Here is a 15,552-nt window from a genome sequence, read left to right on the forward strand (position 1 = left end):
TTGATGGGGACATGTGATTCATTTGTAATACAGGCAGATTTATTTGACAGCCTGCATTCCATCTTTCTCCCTATGTCCTGGTTGGCAAATGCTGAGTCCTGCATCCACCACTACAGTTCCAGACATAGCAGTTCCATCACCACAAAAATCCCTGCATACTGCCCTTTTATGTAAAAAAAAAAAAAGCAAACAAAAATCAATAAAAATACTAATTAAAAAGAATGAAACAGATAATTTATATAGAAAGAAGTAAAGCAATAAAAAAGCAAACCGCTGAATGGTATGCAAATATTACATAATATATAATTATTCCAACTGTATAAAAACTATAGGTTGTATTTCAGAAAACTTCTGGATTCACTCAAATGTTAATTATTGCCACTGTCGGTGGGGATATTATAAAAATAAGAAACAATTTTAAACAAAACATTTGGATTTTTTTTACAAGTAGTTATTGGCACGGTCTTTTTAAAAATAAAACTGAAGTTTATATAAATGCACTGAAAAAGGCCTGACCTCAGGAGACAGAATGGGGCCAGGAGTGGGGTCTTACTTTTGGCCTGTACTTTTCTATGCTGATTTGAAAACAAGGACTCACCTTGTCAAGGTTGTCATGAAATTAAAAAAAAAAAAATTGGGGGGGTTTGTTTTTTAAGCAGACAGGTAAGGAGGATACTGACCTATAAGAGCAGGGTTACCAGAAAACAGAGATTTCTAACTTGTCAGGAGGAAGTGGAGTCCTAGGGACAGGAGGGAAGCCAAGGGAGCAGGTAGGGAGGTGGCCAATGGAGACCAAGGTGAGACCATCACCCCAGGCAGCCAGCAGGTCTGCATCCCAAGAAGCTTGGTGGCAAAAGGCAGGCAGGAGCCTGGGTGGGGCAGTGGGCTAGACTTGAACATGGTTATGTCCTGAGGAGGATCAGCCAAGTCAATACACAGAGAGGGGAGAAGGGATGGAGCAAGGTTCTAGGTGAAACTCTCAAAGCAGCTCCAGAATGTGGCTCTGGGAAAGGACAGGGCCAAGGTTGACCCCAGGATCTGTGGCCAGGGGAACAGAAATGGAGTGTTTGGGGTCCTGTCTACTCAAACCTGAGGGAAGAAGGCAGGAGACAGCTAATAATGCCAGGCATCCTGCTGTTTTTTTTTTTTTTTTTTTTTTTTTTTGCGGTACGCGGGCCTCTCACTGTTGTGGCCTCTCCCGTTGCGGAGCACAGGCTCCGGACGCGCAGGCTCAGCGGCCATAGCTCACGGGCCCAGCTGCTCCGTGGCATGTGGGATCTTCCCAGACCGGGGCACGAACCTGTGTCCCCTGCATCGGCAGGCAGACTCTCAACCACTGCGCCACCAGGGAAGCCCCATCCTGCTGTTTTAACTCCATTATCTCATCATTATCTCATGGAAACGTGATTGTCATCATGGTTCCCCCTTTTAGAGGAAGAAACTGAGGATCAGAAAGTCTGACTCCTCCAAATTCCACTGCTAATGATCAAAATTCAAACCCAGTTGGTCTGTTGAGGCTGGGTTCTTCTTATAGCCTATGCCACACTGTTTCACTCTGTCCACAAGGATTTCATAAGCGCTAAGAACTGTGGCTGCTTAATCATGCTTTATCTCATCTCCACTTCACAACACACTACTGAAGTAAACACTGTTGGTTCCAGTTTGGATAAGGAAATGAAGGTTAAGGGAGATTAAGTAACTTGCCCAGGGGCACAGTTGGTGGCAGAGCTGGGATTCCACCCACAGTCTCTCTGAATCTAAACCTGTATTCCTAACTACTACATCTATTGTCCTTACCCAGAGGTTCCTTGGTCTATTAGGGTGACAATAATCCCAGGATCTCTTGACCTTCAGAGACACATGGCTAGCCCCAGAGCTCTGGTCTTCCATTCAGGCTCCCAGTCTACTGGCTCCCTCATTGATCCAATCTTGAACTCTTATTGAGCAGCTGGGTACTGAGAATATAGTGACGACCAGATGCCAACCCTCCCCTCAAGAGATAGCCCTCACTCAAAGATGACAACAGTGAATGAAGCAGCCTCTAAGTTTTTATTAACATGAGTTTTCAAACACAAGCATCCATATTAGTGTGGGGGGCGAGGGTGGGGGAAGAGGGAAGGACAGGGAGAAGGAATTCTGCCCTATTGGTAATAAAGCTCCAGGTTCATCCCATCGTGGATTTCATCTGAAGTACAGGTGTTAAGGAATCCTCACTGTGGGATCCATCCCCACCCCTCCCATCTGTCACCGTTGGGTCAGGGTGGCCACATTTTAATTTGGATCATTTTAATTTGAAAAGAATCCAAACTTCTAAAAAAGTTCATGTTCCTTTTGCACAACAAACATGCCCGAGTCTCCCTCCACTCTGACCTCCCGTACCCAACTCAAGTGGAGCTCAGTAATAAATACTTTGACTGAAAAGTGTCAAAGTCTTACAAGCCAAGTCAAATCAAAACATTTCACCAACCACCCTCCTCCCCCAACAAAATAATTACATGGCTCCCATTTTCTAAATACTTAGCATGTGCCACATATTAAGTTAAACACATTATGTGCATAATCTCATACAGACTCCAGTATTGAACAAAGAGAACCAAGTCCGGGTATGGAGACCCTTCCTCAAGAAGTCAAAGGATACAGTCCCCCAGAGATACGTGGTCCTTAAAAATCGTGTACCTGCGGGATAAAAACTTTTCAAGAAAAAGCCTAAGGAGGCCCTTCAGCCTGGAGGCAAGCTGAGGAAGTTCTGCCTAAGCAAAGGGCTGGCTGCAGCCCTCCCCCAACCAAAAACTTCTGGCCTGCTCCTGTCCAGTCCCCAGCTCTACCCCTGTACTCACCACTTCTTCAATACAATCTTGTTCCAACGGGTGCCAGTTTGGGCTGCAATCAGCTTCTTAAGGTCCCCGATGGTGTCATCAGTACTGGGCGCAGAGGAATTAAGGAAAATGGAAGGGGGAGATAGAACGCGACAAGGACATTTCCAGTAGTGAATGCACTCTGCCAGGACCCCATTCCCACCCCTGCCCCCGGGTTCAACTAAAATCACCCTACAACATAGACTGAGTTGCCTGCCTCATTCATGTCAAGCACCCTCTGGAAGCCACCGCCTCTCGGCCGCCAGTGGATACTTGCATTTAACGCGGACCTTCTTCCCCAGACGGTCGTTGCAAACAACCTCGATCATCCTGGCTGGAGCTACACAGGGCGGGGATAGAGGCAAAAGAATCAGGGCTTCAGGATGGAGCTACACAGAGCGGGGACAGAAGCAAAAGAATCAGGACTTCAGGGGTCCCTCAGGCCCCAAGGCACCCGGTTATTGAGACTTAATGTTCACGCCCCCCTCAATCTCCCAGATCGCAGTCTTCCTGGGCCCCAAGTCCCAGGACCTCGGACCCCACGGCGACCGCGGACCCCAGGCAGCCGCGCGTCCCTGGGCCCCCCGTCCCGGCCCAGTCCCATTTCAGGTAGCCTGAAGGCCGAGCCTCGCCTCTCGCAGGCGGGCGGATCCTCGATGGCCGGGTCCCATCAACTTTCCGCTACTCCGGGCCTCTCCACCTGGCCACCTCACCTTGAATCTCCTGGCACCAGCAGACGCCACACCAAGCTCGCTCGAAGGCAGAGCCCCGACCAGCGCTGACGCTAAGAACCGGAAGCGGAAGTGCGCTGCCGAAAGCTCCTCCCTCCGCTCCTCCCAGTGCCCGTCGACACCCCGCGGAGTTCGCAGCCCCGGGCCGGATGTGGGCTTGCGGTTCCCAGGAGCAGCTTTGGGGTCCCGAGCCTGAGTAGAGGGACACATGTGGACGGAGCGTGGAGCCGAATGAGGGTCCGGACGGGGGAGGGGCGTGGAGAGTCAGAGGTCATGAACCGGCGCCCAGCCGTTTGGATGCAGTTAGTTGAAGGCTTTTCGCTGTGCCGAGACGCCGTCTGGTGTGGCATCTCGGTGGGCGGGGATGACCTCTCGTTCCTGAGCCTGACGGAGCCTCTAACTGCAGCTTTAGGGCTTTGGGGAGCCTGGGTCAAGTCCTGCGGGCATCCCGTCCGCCCCCCTGCCTTCATTCAGGGCTGGGCCTTGGAAGCGTTTTGCTCACCCCTTCCCTCTGCTTATCTCGCCTGCCCCCAGGGACATCTTGGGTGCAGACTGCAGTCAATAAGTGAAGGAGCCTCCTGATCCTGGCCTGGATACCAGCACTTACCAGAATGGAGTTCACGTTGCACGCCTACCTGCAACTGCAAAATCTCCCAGGTCTGTATCTTCAAGGAAGGTCGCTCCCGCCCTACAGGGGGCACTGTGTACCAGTTCCCAACCTTGCCTTTCAGCGCCAAAGCAGACCCTGAACTGGTCTGGTTTCCCAGAGCTGGTGGGACAGAGAACACCCCTCCCTAAGTCCAACCTGCCAGTGGAACTGACTCTTGAACTGTTCCTTCTCAGCAGACAGGATTCTCCTAGTTTGGTGAGCCTAAAAGGATTCACTCTGAAAAGGGGCCACCACTTCTTTTTTTTTTTTAATTTTTATTTATTTATTTTTGCCTGCGTTGGGTCTTCGTTGCTGCGCGTGGGCTTTCTCTAGTTGCCCCGGGCAGGGGCTACTCTTCATTGCGGTGCGTGGGCTTCTCATTGTGGTGGCTCCACTTGTTGCGGAGCACGGGGGCTCTAGGTGCACGGGCTTCAGTAGTTGTGGCACATGGGCTCAGTAGTTGTGGCTCGCGGGCTCTAGAGCGCAGGCTCAGTAGTTGTGGCGCACAGGCTTAGCTGCTCCGCGGCGTGTCGGATCTTCCCGGACCAAGGCTCGAACCCGTGTCCCCTGCATTGGCAGGCAGATTCTCAACCACTGCGCCACCAGGGAAGCCGCGGGGCCACCACTTCTGATTCACCCAATCCGCCTTCTCAATCTAGGATATGAGATTAGGTGGAAGACATGAGATGCTTTCCTGGGGAAAGGGAGGATGCTCTGTGACCCTGTTGGGACTGTCCTGCCTTAGGGAACTGGCCCAAGGAGTCCCACCTCAAACACTAGACTCAGGGGCCTTCCTGCCTCAGGACTTTGATCCGTTATTTCTCCGACCCCTGCAGAATTCCTCTGAGTGGGCTTGAGAGGGCAGGGAATCTGAATGGAAAGCTTATTCAGATTGGAGACACAGGCTTTGGATCCAGACAGATGAGTCAAAACCCCTTAATATTAAGCTGTGTGATCTCAACTCTTCCCCTCTCTGATTCTCATCTTCCTCATCTATGAATGGGGAGAGCAATCCCCACCCTAGGATTGTAGTAAGAATCGGTCTTGGACCAGCCCCTGACAGTCCTCTTGCAGAAGAACAGATGGGGCAAGAGGGGGAGATGGGAAGGTCAAGGGTGAGCTTGAGGGGACTAATGTGCCGTAGAAAGTTTGGAAGGAACACATTTTTGCACTCACATAGAAATACTAGGACACACCAGATGTTGATGGTGTTTACCACTAGACGGTGGAATTGCTGTGTCTCATGTTCCTCTTTTTGGTGCTTTTGGTGTTTTCCCAGATTACCTACAATGAACATATGTTACTTTTGTAATCAGAAGAAAAAGTAAATGTTATTTTTTGAAAACAAGAAGTTCTATTTTTTCAATGTTTGATTCAAAGATAGCTAGGGAATTCCCTGGCGGTCCAGTGGTTAGGACTCTGCGCTCTCACTGCCGAGGGCCCGGGTTCAATCCGTGCCCAGGGAACTAAGATCCCAGAAGCTGTGTGGTGCAGCCAAAAAAAAAAAAAAACCCCAAATGTTTTTAAAAATTAAAAAAAAAAGGGGGAGCTAAGGCATAGGATGGTGATGCTGAGTTATGGGCTGGGGGAGATTGGAAAGGGGTGAGGAGTGCTGCTGAAAGGGGAGGAATATAAAGTCTGGGATTGTTGGGGGCTTGGGCTCCATGGGCAGTAGTGGGGATCTAGTCGGGGGCCGCCAGCCCCAACTGGGCTAAGGCATCCTGAGGAAGTGGAGGGGATGGGCAATGGGAAGTCCCAGGACTAGGCTGCCACTGCTGTATGGACTGCCTCCTCCAGAGCCAGGTGGGAGGGGGAAAGGCCTCAGGAGACAGGACACCTCACCTTAGAGACCTCTCTCCACATCCTGGTAAGTATCATTTGGCGCTTCCCATGAAGGGCCTCAGTGCCTGCCCGTTGAGGGGCCAGGACAGTCCCATCCTCCCGTCTAGGCAGCCGAAGGACCTGCTGTCAGAGCTGCTCTTGTGAGGAGGTAGATGCTTCCCAGGAGGGAGAGTTCTGGGTCAGAACTCAAGGAGCAAGCTGGGCAGGGCCCCTCTGCCCCTTGTTGCCTAAGTTTCTGACCCAGAGGAAGGAGCTTATACTTGGGGATTCCCATCCCTCCACTCCTGTATGCTTGATGGGGAGGAGATGGTTCTTAGGAAACCCCTGTAACTGAGCTGGGGTCAGGGACACCTGCGTTCCGCTGAACTTAAAGGTTCACCAGAGGGGAAATAATCTTAGAGGTGGAGAGAGTTGCTCAGGAGGTCCCTTCTCCCAACATCTCAGCCTGTCAGCAGGCCTTGGAGATGCAGCAGTGTCCAAGGCCGACCTGCCACCCCAGAATTCAGTCTGATACAGGAGGAAGACAAGTAAAGAAGACAAGTGAAGAGGTCCTTGCAATACAGTGTGACACAGGTGCTGTGAAGGGGAAGCCCAAGGCGCTGGGAGCAGAGGAGTCATTGCCCCTGCATGCTGGCATGGGCTTTCCAGAGGGAATCGGAGAGCACTGTGATAGAGGCCCATGCTCTGGCATCAGAAAAATCTGGGCTTGTGGCCCTGGCAAGCAACTTGACCTCTATGTGATTCTTTTGGTCTTTTCTTCCACAGTTGTAAAATGGTTGCCAGAGCATGAAGCATTTTTTTCTGTGCTCTTGTTTGAGGAAATATATCAAAGGGGTTGGATTTATTAATAAACATTTGGAACTTTCTTGCACATGGTAAAAATTCAAGCAGTACAGAAGTATTATATACAGCAGCATCAAGTTTCCTCACCCTCCAGACCCCAGGCCCTCCGCAGGGACAATTACAGTTAAAAGTTTTCATTTCATCTCTGTGTCTTCAAACATGTGATACAGAGCCTCCCAAGAAAATGATGAAACCTCTCAGATGTCAATAACGCATTTCAATGGAGATAGGGACTTTGTATTTTCAAGTAACATACAGTATTTTAAGTTGTGTCAAAGGGCAGAAATGAATGACTTTGTTTTCATACAGGCCTTTATGTATAAAATGAAACACAACAAATATATATATATATCCAACGAGATCAAACTATATACACTGTTCTCTACACCTTTTGCTTTTAAAAGAAAACAATATCCTAGCGATTGTTCCAAACAGCACAGAAAGACCTACCTCATTCTTTCTGACAATTTGATATCCTAGAAGTGGAATTATTGGGCCCTACAGGGGCTGCAATCTGATATTGCCAAACTGTCTTCAAAGATTTTGCATCAATTCTGCCCCATCTGCAGTGGTTGAGAAGGTCTACTTCCTCACACCAAGGCTAGTGTGGGTATTTTCTGGCTTCCTCATCTTAATCTGATAGGTGAATACCACAGTGTTTTACTTTTTATTTATTTATGGATAAGTGAAAGCATACAGATTTTTAAGCTTTATTCAGATATAGTTGATATACAAAATTGCACACATTTAACATATACATCTTTTTTTTTTTTTTTTTTTTTGCAGTACACGGGCCTCTCACTGTTGTGGCCTGTCCCGTTGCGGAGTACAGGCTCCGGACGCGTAGGCTCAGCGGCCATGGCTCACGGGCCCAGCCGCTCCGTGGCATGTGGGATCTTCCCGGACCGGGGCACGAACCCGTGTCCCCTGCGTCAGCAGGCGGACTCTCAACCACTGCGCCACCAGGGAAGCCCTAACATATACATCTTAATGAGTTTGCTTTCTTTTGAGGGGGGGCGCCGGGCTGCCCGTCATGCGGGATCTTAATCCCCCCACCAGAAAACGAACCTGCACCCCCTGCAATGGAAGCACAGAGTCTTAACCACTGGACCGCCAGGGAAGTCCCAGTTTGCATTTATTTCTAAAACAGTTTTCAACGTCTCCAATTTCTTTGTGTGTATTAAAAACATGTATTGCCAGGGAATTTCCTGGCGGTCCAGTGGTTAGGACTCGGTGCTTTCACTGCCCTGGCCGGGTTCAAACTCTGGTCGAGGAACTAAGATCCTGCAAGCCGCACAGCGCGGCAAAAACCAAACCAAAACAAAACAAACAAAAAAAACAACCCAAAACCATGTATTGCCATTATAGGCTCTTGGGAGTGTGATTTGGCAAAACCTATTCAGAATTAAACTTCACATGTCCTTTGACCCATCAACCCAACTCCTGGTTATTTATCCTATAGAAATAAAAACATAGGAGGTATATATTACATATGTATGTGTGTGTGTATATATATATATATATATATATACACACATATGCATGTACATACATATATAAAGAGAATGTTTAGCGCCGATATTGCGGTGATAGAACTGGAAGCAACGTGAATACTCATCAATACGGGAATGTTTGAATAAATTTCACTGCCCTTATGAATTGCAACTTTAAAAGTGAGTGATATATTTAGAAAAAAAAGTGATATATATCTGGAGGGAGTGTCAGTTCAGGCTCTGTGGAGAACTATTTGGCGCCATCAATAAAAGCGAAAAATTCAACACGCCTTTTAACAAGCTATTTCACTTCTACAAATTTATTCTGGAACTCTCCGCCTTGTCCTCCGCTCTTGGTTCCGCCCTCAATCCTTCCCTTCAGGGCTCGTGACCGCCCCAGCCGTGCTTTCACCCAGTCTCGTTCCCGCCCTTAACCCCGCCCCCGAGCCTCGTCACCGCTCTAGCCACGCCTTAAGGGCGTGGTCCTAGTTCCCCAGGCACGCCCCTGAGTCTCGTTCCCGCCCTTAACCCCGCCCCCGGGTAGCGTCATCGCCCTAGCCACGCCTTCCGGGCTTCGTCCTAGTCCCTAACCCCACCTTCGGTGCCGCGTTCGGATCCCGTGCTGGTCTGGCTCCAGGGCCCAACCACGTCCCCGCAAGAGGAAAGCCAGAACTCTGCCGGCTACCGGAAGCCACGACCACCTCCCTGCCGGCACGCTCACTTCCTGCCGTCTCTTAGGGGCTTCCAAGGCGAGTCAACGAGTCCCTTTCGCCGGAAGCGGAAGTGCGTGTCGGCGGGATCATGGCGACTTTTGCGGACTTGCCGGACTCTGTCCTGTTGGAGATCTTCTCTTACCTTCCGGTTCGGGACAGGATCCGCATCTCCAGGTGCGGCCCCGCCCCGCGCGAGGGAAGGGCCGGGCGGGGGGGGTGCACCAGGAGATGGACATCTGGTCCCCGCGGGGCCGGGACGTTCTAACGGCGGGTCCCCTTCCCCAGGGTCTGTCACCGCTGGAAGAGGCTGGTGGACGACCGGTGGCTGTGGCGACATGTCGACCTGACGCTCTACACGGTATGCGGGGCTGACCGGGCAGGTCTGGGCCAAGGTCGGGCTGGCCCGACCTCGAGGACCACGCCTCCAACCCTGTGTTTCGAGCGAGGCTGTTCCGGGTGCATCCCGGCCGCGTCAATTATTTGCTCCACTGTGACCTCCAGGCCTCAGTTTCCCCACCTCCAGAATGGGTGTTACCAAAGTCGTGCAGGGAAAGGGCTTATTGATGAGTTTTCATGGAGAAATCATTTTCCATAGTCAACTTATTTCCAGAATTAATCTCCTGAGTGGTGCAGGCAAACCATTTCCACTTTCTCCCATTTGCATTTTATTTTTTTCTTTTTATTATGAACTATTTCAAATATATGTAGAAATGTACAGAGGATAATATCTGAAACTATTTCCCCCCCTACCTAGATTTAACCTTTTTTAACCTTTGGCCTTATTTACTGCTGATCTTGTGAAACACACATACAAATGTTTATATATACACATATGCATACAACATTTTTAGGTATATCTCTTGCACTTTTTGAAACCCTCCTCAGGGGTAACCACTATCATAAAGTGGATTTGTATCCCTTCGCGTTTTTATTTACTTCTTATGTGTGTGCCCGTAAGCAATACACAATATTGTTAACGTATTTCTAAAATTTAGATAATGCTGCTCTACTCTTTAGATAGTTAAATGCTGTTTTACTTATATAACCAGCTTTATTCACACATCGCTTTTGAGATTTATTCTAATCAGCACTTGTAAATCTAATTCATTCCTTTTAACTGCTGTTAAATGAATATACCACAATTTGTTTATCTGTTTTCCTGTTGACAGATGGTTAGGTTATTTCCAACTTTCTACTGTTGTGAACAGCTTTATAAGGCAGTGTCTCAGACTTTACTGTGCATATGAATCACCTATGGGGATCTTGTTAAAATGCAGATTCTGATTCAGTGGCCTGGAGTGGGGGCCCCAGATTCCAAATTTCTAACAACTTTCAAGGTGTTACTAATGCTGTTGCTTCTTGTTCCACAAGAATGTCCTTGTGTCTGTCTTCTTGCATCCAGGTACCAGTTACTCTGAAACCTAGAAGTACAATTTCTGAGAGGTAGGATCCTTTATATTTTCTCACTTTCAGTTCTTCATCTGCTATTCCAAAATCAGAAAGCCAGAAAAGTGAAAAGGCTTTTTGTAAGCTTGGCACAAATTCATTTGGTGGCAACACCTAATGTGAACTGGTGAGGCTATTAATGTCCTTTTCCTTATCCCACTTGGAATAAAAGTCATGTTATACTGAAAAATATTAATCTGATAACAAGGTGCTGCCCTTGACCCTTCTGATGGTATTATATATGGTATTTGTGCCACGTTAATTCTGAATTCTGAAACCCATCTGTCTCCAGGAGTTTTGGATAAGGAATTGTGACCTTGTATAGAAATTATTTTTATTGAAATCACCTTTAAAAATGGTTATTTTTTCTGTACTAAAAAACTAACACATTACATAATAATGTAGTTCTTAGTTTTTTTTTCTGCCATTTTATTATGAGAAATTTCAAACATATATAAAAATTGAAAGAATAGTACAGAGAACACGAAGTTGCCCACTATTAGTATTTAACGACATTTGTTTTATCCCCTGTTGACCGATCCATCCATCCCTCTTTCCATCCATCAATCCATTTTATTTTTTAAATACACTTCAAAATAAGTTGCAGACAAGAGTCCACTTCATCCCTAAATGCTTTAGCATACGTAATAGAGATTAACTAGAACATTTGTTTTGCGTTTCTCTTTTTGAGGTTTAATTTTTAAAAATCACACAAGTCATGAGTAATTCTTGTAAAAATGTTGAAGTAGTATAACTATGTGTGGTGATGGATGTTAACTAGACTTATGTGGTGATCATTTCACAAGATATACAAATATCGAACCATTGTGTGTACACCTGAAACTAATATAATATGTCAGTTATATCTAAATTAAAACAAAAAAACATTGAAGCATTGCCACAGATGAAGCTAAGAGCCTTTGACAGTCATCCCCTGGTATCTTCAACCCTTCCCCAGAGTAACCACTATTATAAGTGTGGAATATTTCCTTCTATCCCATCTTCTATGCCTTTATACCCTTGGGCCTGTATAAGGGAAGGAAAGTAAAGTGGTTACAAGAGCAAGATTGGCCTTTGGAGTCAGGCTGTGTTGAATCATAGCTGTACTCTTGCAACAAGATTCTGGCCACTGCATTTTTCCAGAGGTACCTGCTACACAACCAGGTACTGTGTGAGCTTTCTAGTTCAATGCTCATCACTGCACCTGGCAAACAGTAGGTACTCAATACAAGTTAGCCATTATGGTTGGAATAATTGTACCCATATAAAATATATAGTATTGTTTCTTTTTTCTTTAACCTTTAAAGTATCATTTTGCCACTCTTTCCTGCATGTGTTGAGGAGTTACCAGGGTTCATATCTCTGGATCTACTTTGTTCTTAGTTACTACCTACATGGCTGTTATCTTATCAGTGGACATTTGGTTTTTGCTGTTAAAACCACAATGTCAGAAACCAATGTTTCTGTAGGGTAAATTCCACAAAAGAGGTCTTAACTAGATCAGGCAGTATGTGCATTTAAACAAACTGAAAAATTAGTTTTAAAAAATAATATGAGGGGGCGGCACAAAAAAGATATACACAGGATTCAAAAGGTACAAAATAATAAAAATTGGAAAGTAAGGTCTCCCTACTTCTGTCACCCAGGTCACCTTGTTCTTTCCCAGAGAAGCAGCAGATGCTCCTCCCTGCCTTTTTTTTGTGTGGGATCTTAGTTCCCTGACCAGGGATCAAACCCGGGCCCTCGGCAGTGAAAGTGCGGAGTCCTAACCACTGGACCGCCAGGGAATTCGTGCTCCCATATTCTTAAAGACAAAACAGGTGCCAGTGGGTGCCAACATTTTACATTTCAGTAAAACCCGCCAGATCGCATTCCAAAGTAACCAGACCAAGTGCCACCAGCAGGACCTGAGAACTGCTTCTCCACATCCTGGCCAGTGTTCGATATTATGAAACTTAAAGGATTTTCTAATTTTGTCCTTTTACAAGTAAAAGGGGTTCAACCTCTGGCTTCGTGGCCATTTAAAATTTTGCCAACGGTCGCTTCTACTTTTGTGAGTTCCCTTTTAGTGGGCAGTATTTCTAGTGAGTCCCTTTCCCTCGGCCCAAACTTGCAGGTCCAAATTTTATCAGGAAGATTTGATTCCTCTGTCAAGAGTAGTCAACAGGGAGAAGGGATAAATTAGGAGTTTGGGATTAAAATATACATACTACTGTATATAAAATAGATAACCAACAAGGACCTACAGTATAGCACAGGGAATTATACTAAAAATCTTGTAATAACCTAAAATGGAAGACAATGTAAAAAAAGAATATATATATATATATTCTGAATCACTTTGCTGTACACTGAAACTAACCCAAGATAGTAAATCAACTATATTTCAATAAAAAATTTTAAAAAAGAATTTAGGAATAAAAGGATTAGGGATACCAAGAACCCAACAGAAAAGGTGTAACTGAGAGGCAGCAAAATATCCTCTTGCCTGGTCGTGGATTTTGCTAATAAAAAAGTCATATTTACAAAAAAAAAAACTCATCAACAGATTTTATGGTATGCAGTTTCTTTTTAATTTTATTTATTTATTTATTTATGGTTGCGTTGAGTCTTCGTTGTAGTTGTGGAGAGCGGGGGCTACTCTTCGTTGCGGTGCGTGGGCTTCTCATTGCGGTGGCTTCTCTTGTTGCAGAGCACGGGCTCTAGGCACGCAGGCTTCAGTAGTTGTGGCACGCAGGCTCAGTGTGGCTCGTGGGCTCTAGAGCGCAGGCTCAGTAGTTGTGGTGCACAGGCTTAGTTGCTCTGCGGCATGTGAGATCTTCCTGGACCAGGGCTCGAACCCTTGTCCCCTGCATTGGCAGGCGGATTCTTAACCACTGCGCCACCAGGGAAGTCCCTACAATTTCTTTTTTCTGTCCTTTTTTTTTTTGAAGCTAAAATGTACATATAATGAAATGCACAGGGTACCAGTTAGTTATAGTTTGTTTGTTTGTTTTCTACTAAGTCTAACTTCCCAGGGTTAATTTTTGCAGCTTTCACTATTACCAAGCTGTGATTTTTATTTTTTTCTTTTAACCTAGATCTAATTTACCCTGGGCAGTTTTAGCCTTTTTCAGTTTTATTTTGTATTGCTTATTTCTATGAGGAGGTAGTCATTAAGAAAGGGATAAAAATATTGCCAGGTGGATTTACTTTCTTGCTTACTGCAGAAGATAACGAGAATGCACTCTCTTGCTAGAGACAGATCTGTTATGGTCTCTTATCGCCATTGCTTTTGTTCCAACCTAGAGGTCAAAACAGATTAAATCATCCTGTTGCTCCTGGGGAGGCATCTGGTTGCGTGAGGCTGGTGAGGGAAGGACGGAATTCCCAGGGAACATCAGAGCCCCAGCTGGGGACTGCCTGTCTCCAGGCAGGTGGGGGCCTTGGAAGATGCCCCACATCTCTCCCCCAGTCACAGCCACCCCCCCCCACACCCCGTTTCTGGTTCTTACAGATGCGGCCTAAAGTCATGTGGCACCTCCTTCGCCGGTACATGGCATCTCGGCTCCATTCCCTGCGGATGGGCGGCTACCTGTTCTCGGGCTCCCAGGCTCCCCAGCTGTCCCCCGCCCTGATGAGGGCCCTGGGCCAGAAGTGCCCCAACCTCAAGCGCCTCTGCCTGCACGTGGCCAACCTGAGCATGGTGCCCATCACCAGCCTCCCCTGCACCCTGAAGACCCTGGAGCTGCACAGCTGTGAGATCTCCATGGCCTGGCTCCTCAAGGAGCAGGACCCCACCGTGCTGCCCCTGCTTGAGTGCATCGTGCTGGACCGTGTCCCCGCCTTCCGCGACGAGCACCTGCAGGGCCTGACGCGCTTCCGCGCGCTGCGCTCGCTGGTGCTGGGCGGCACCTACCGGGTGACCGAGACTGGGCTGGATATGGGCCTGCAGGAGCTGAGCTACCTGCAGAGGCTGGAGGTGCTGGGCTGCACCCTCTCGGCCGACAGCACCCTCCTGGCCATCAGCCGCCACCTCCGAGATGTGCGGAAGATCCGGCTGACCGTGCGGGGCCTCTCGGCCCCTGGCCTGTCGGTCCTGGAGGGCATGCCGGCCCTGGAGAGTCTGTGCCTGCTGGGGCCACTCATCACCCCAGAAATGCCTTCCCCGCATGAAATCCTCTCCTCCTGCCTCACCATGCCCAAGCTCAGGGTCCTTGAGCTGCAGGGGCTGGGCTGGGAGGGTCAGGAGGCGGAGAGGATCCTGTCTAAGGGGCTACCCCACTGTATGGTCATTGTCAGGGCCTGCCCCAAAGAGTCCATGGACTGGTGGATGTGACTGCACCAGCCGAGCCTGAGACCCCTCTCAGCTTTTATTAATGAGTCCCAGACCCTCTGAGCAGCACCTTACCATGGGCAGGTAATCCGGCTGGAGAGCTATGAAGGCCACAGGTAGAGAGAACCTAAGCCTTGGCTCCTCCAGATCATTAGAATCGTGGTTTGCCAGCTGTGTGGCCTCTGTGACATCAGCCAGCCTCTCGGAGGCCCTGTCCTCACCTCCAGAAATGAGGAAGACCATAGCTACCTCTCGGTTATGTTGCAAAGCCTTACTCTTTACCAGCCCTGAGGCCCGAGAAGGTCCTGGATGAATAGCCATTCTCAGGAACAGGACAGATGTGGAAGGGTGGGTTAGGAGTTAGGGAGACCTAAGGGGTCAAGGCCCCTTAGGAAGCCTGGAAGGGCTGTCAACGCATGTGCACCAGCACACTGATACATCATTGACACGCCGACACACCACTGACACGCCAACACACCACTGATAGTCCTACATGCACGCAGGAGACACGGAGAGAAGGGCAGATACAACTCATGCTTTGATGATCGAAATGTTAATAAAGGTTCTAAGTTGTCCTTTCAGTATTTTGTATTCTGTATTTTCCAAGTTTTGCACAATATATATTATTTTGCTATTAAAGAAAGATAATCACGTTTTTCAAAAAA

General features: G+C 47.7%; 2 protein-coding genes across 3 annotated transcripts; one reads left to right on the top strand and one right to left on the bottom strand.

Moving 5' to 3' along the window:
- Positions 1-2,030: 2,030 nt before the first annotated feature.
- On the bottom strand, positions 2,031-3,686 carry UBL5 (ubiquitin like 5). The gene is made up of 5 exons (XM_022557346.3): positions 3,569-3,686; positions 3,129-3,195; positions 2,838-2,921; positions 2,639-2,676; positions 2,031-2,185 (listed from the first exon to the last, which is right to left on the bottom strand). The coding sequence occupies exons 2-5, from the start codon at positions 3,182-3,184 to the stop codon at positions 2,142-2,144; spliced, it is 222 nt and encodes a 73-aa protein (XP_022413054.1). The 5' UTR covers positions 3,185-3,195; positions 3,569-3,686; the 3' UTR covers positions 2,031-2,141.
- Positions 3,687-8,960: 5,274 nt separating this feature from the next.
- FBXL12 (F-box and leucine rich repeat protein 12) lies at positions 8,961-15,552 on the top strand. 2 transcript variants are annotated; one of them, XM_022557344.3, is made up of 3 exons: positions 8,961-9,300; positions 9,412-9,484; positions 14,069-15,552. In XM_022557344.3, exons 1-3 carry the CDS (start codon positions 9,215-9,217, stop codon positions 14,888-14,890), a joined length of 981 nt encoding a protein of 326 aa, XP_022413052.1. In that variant the 5' UTR covers positions 8,961-9,214; the 3' UTR covers positions 14,891-15,552. The 2 variants fall into 2 exon arrangements, with proteins under 2 accessions (XP_022413052.1, XP_022413053.1); XM_022557345.3 differs by lacking the exon at positions 8,961-9,300 and adding an exon at positions 10,529-10,569 and having other exon boundaries at positions 9,418-9,484.

Source organism: Delphinapterus leucas, unplaced genomic scaffold (genome assembly GCF_059928025.1).
Source record: "Delphinapterus leucas isolate spDelLeu-1000000601 "Yukka" unplaced genomic scaffold, BTC_Dleu_Yukka2 spDelLeu_asBTCV2_sq25, whole genome shotgun sequence".
Taxonomy (NCBI): Eukaryota; Metazoa; Chordata; class Mammalia; order Artiodactyla; family Monodontidae; genus Delphinapterus; species Delphinapterus leucas.

What these genes read in the sequence shown, in the direction of transcription:
- UBL5 (XM_022557346.3), bottom strand. Translation starts at nt 3,184, where the DNA reads ATGATCGAGGTTGTTTGCAACGACCGTCTGGGGAAGAAGGTCCGCGTT. An exon ending in AAGATTGTATTGAAGAAGTG is followed by an intron (nt 2,677 to 2,837) that starts GTGAGTACAGGG and finishes TTTATCCCGCAG; the next exon opens with GTACACGATTTTTAAGGACC. An exon ending in CCACGTATCTCTGGGGGACT is followed by an intron (nt 2,186 to 2,638) that starts GTATCCTTTGAC and finishes CCTGTACTTCAG; the next exon opens with ATGAAATCCACGATGGGATG.
- FBXL12 (XM_022557344.3), top strand. Translation starts at nt 9,215, where the DNA reads ATGGCGACTTTTGCGGACTTGCCGGACTCTGTCCTGTTGGAGATCTTC. An exon ending in GACAGGATCCGCATCTCCAG is followed by an intron (nt 9,301 to 9,411) that starts GTGCGGCCCCGC and finishes CCCCTTCCCCAG; the next exon opens with GGTCTGTCACCGCTGGAAGA. An exon ending in TCGACCTGACGCTCTACACG is followed by an intron (nt 9,485 to 14,068) that starts GTATGCGGGGCT and finishes TGGTTCTTACAG; the next exon opens with ATGCGGCCTAAAGTCATGTG.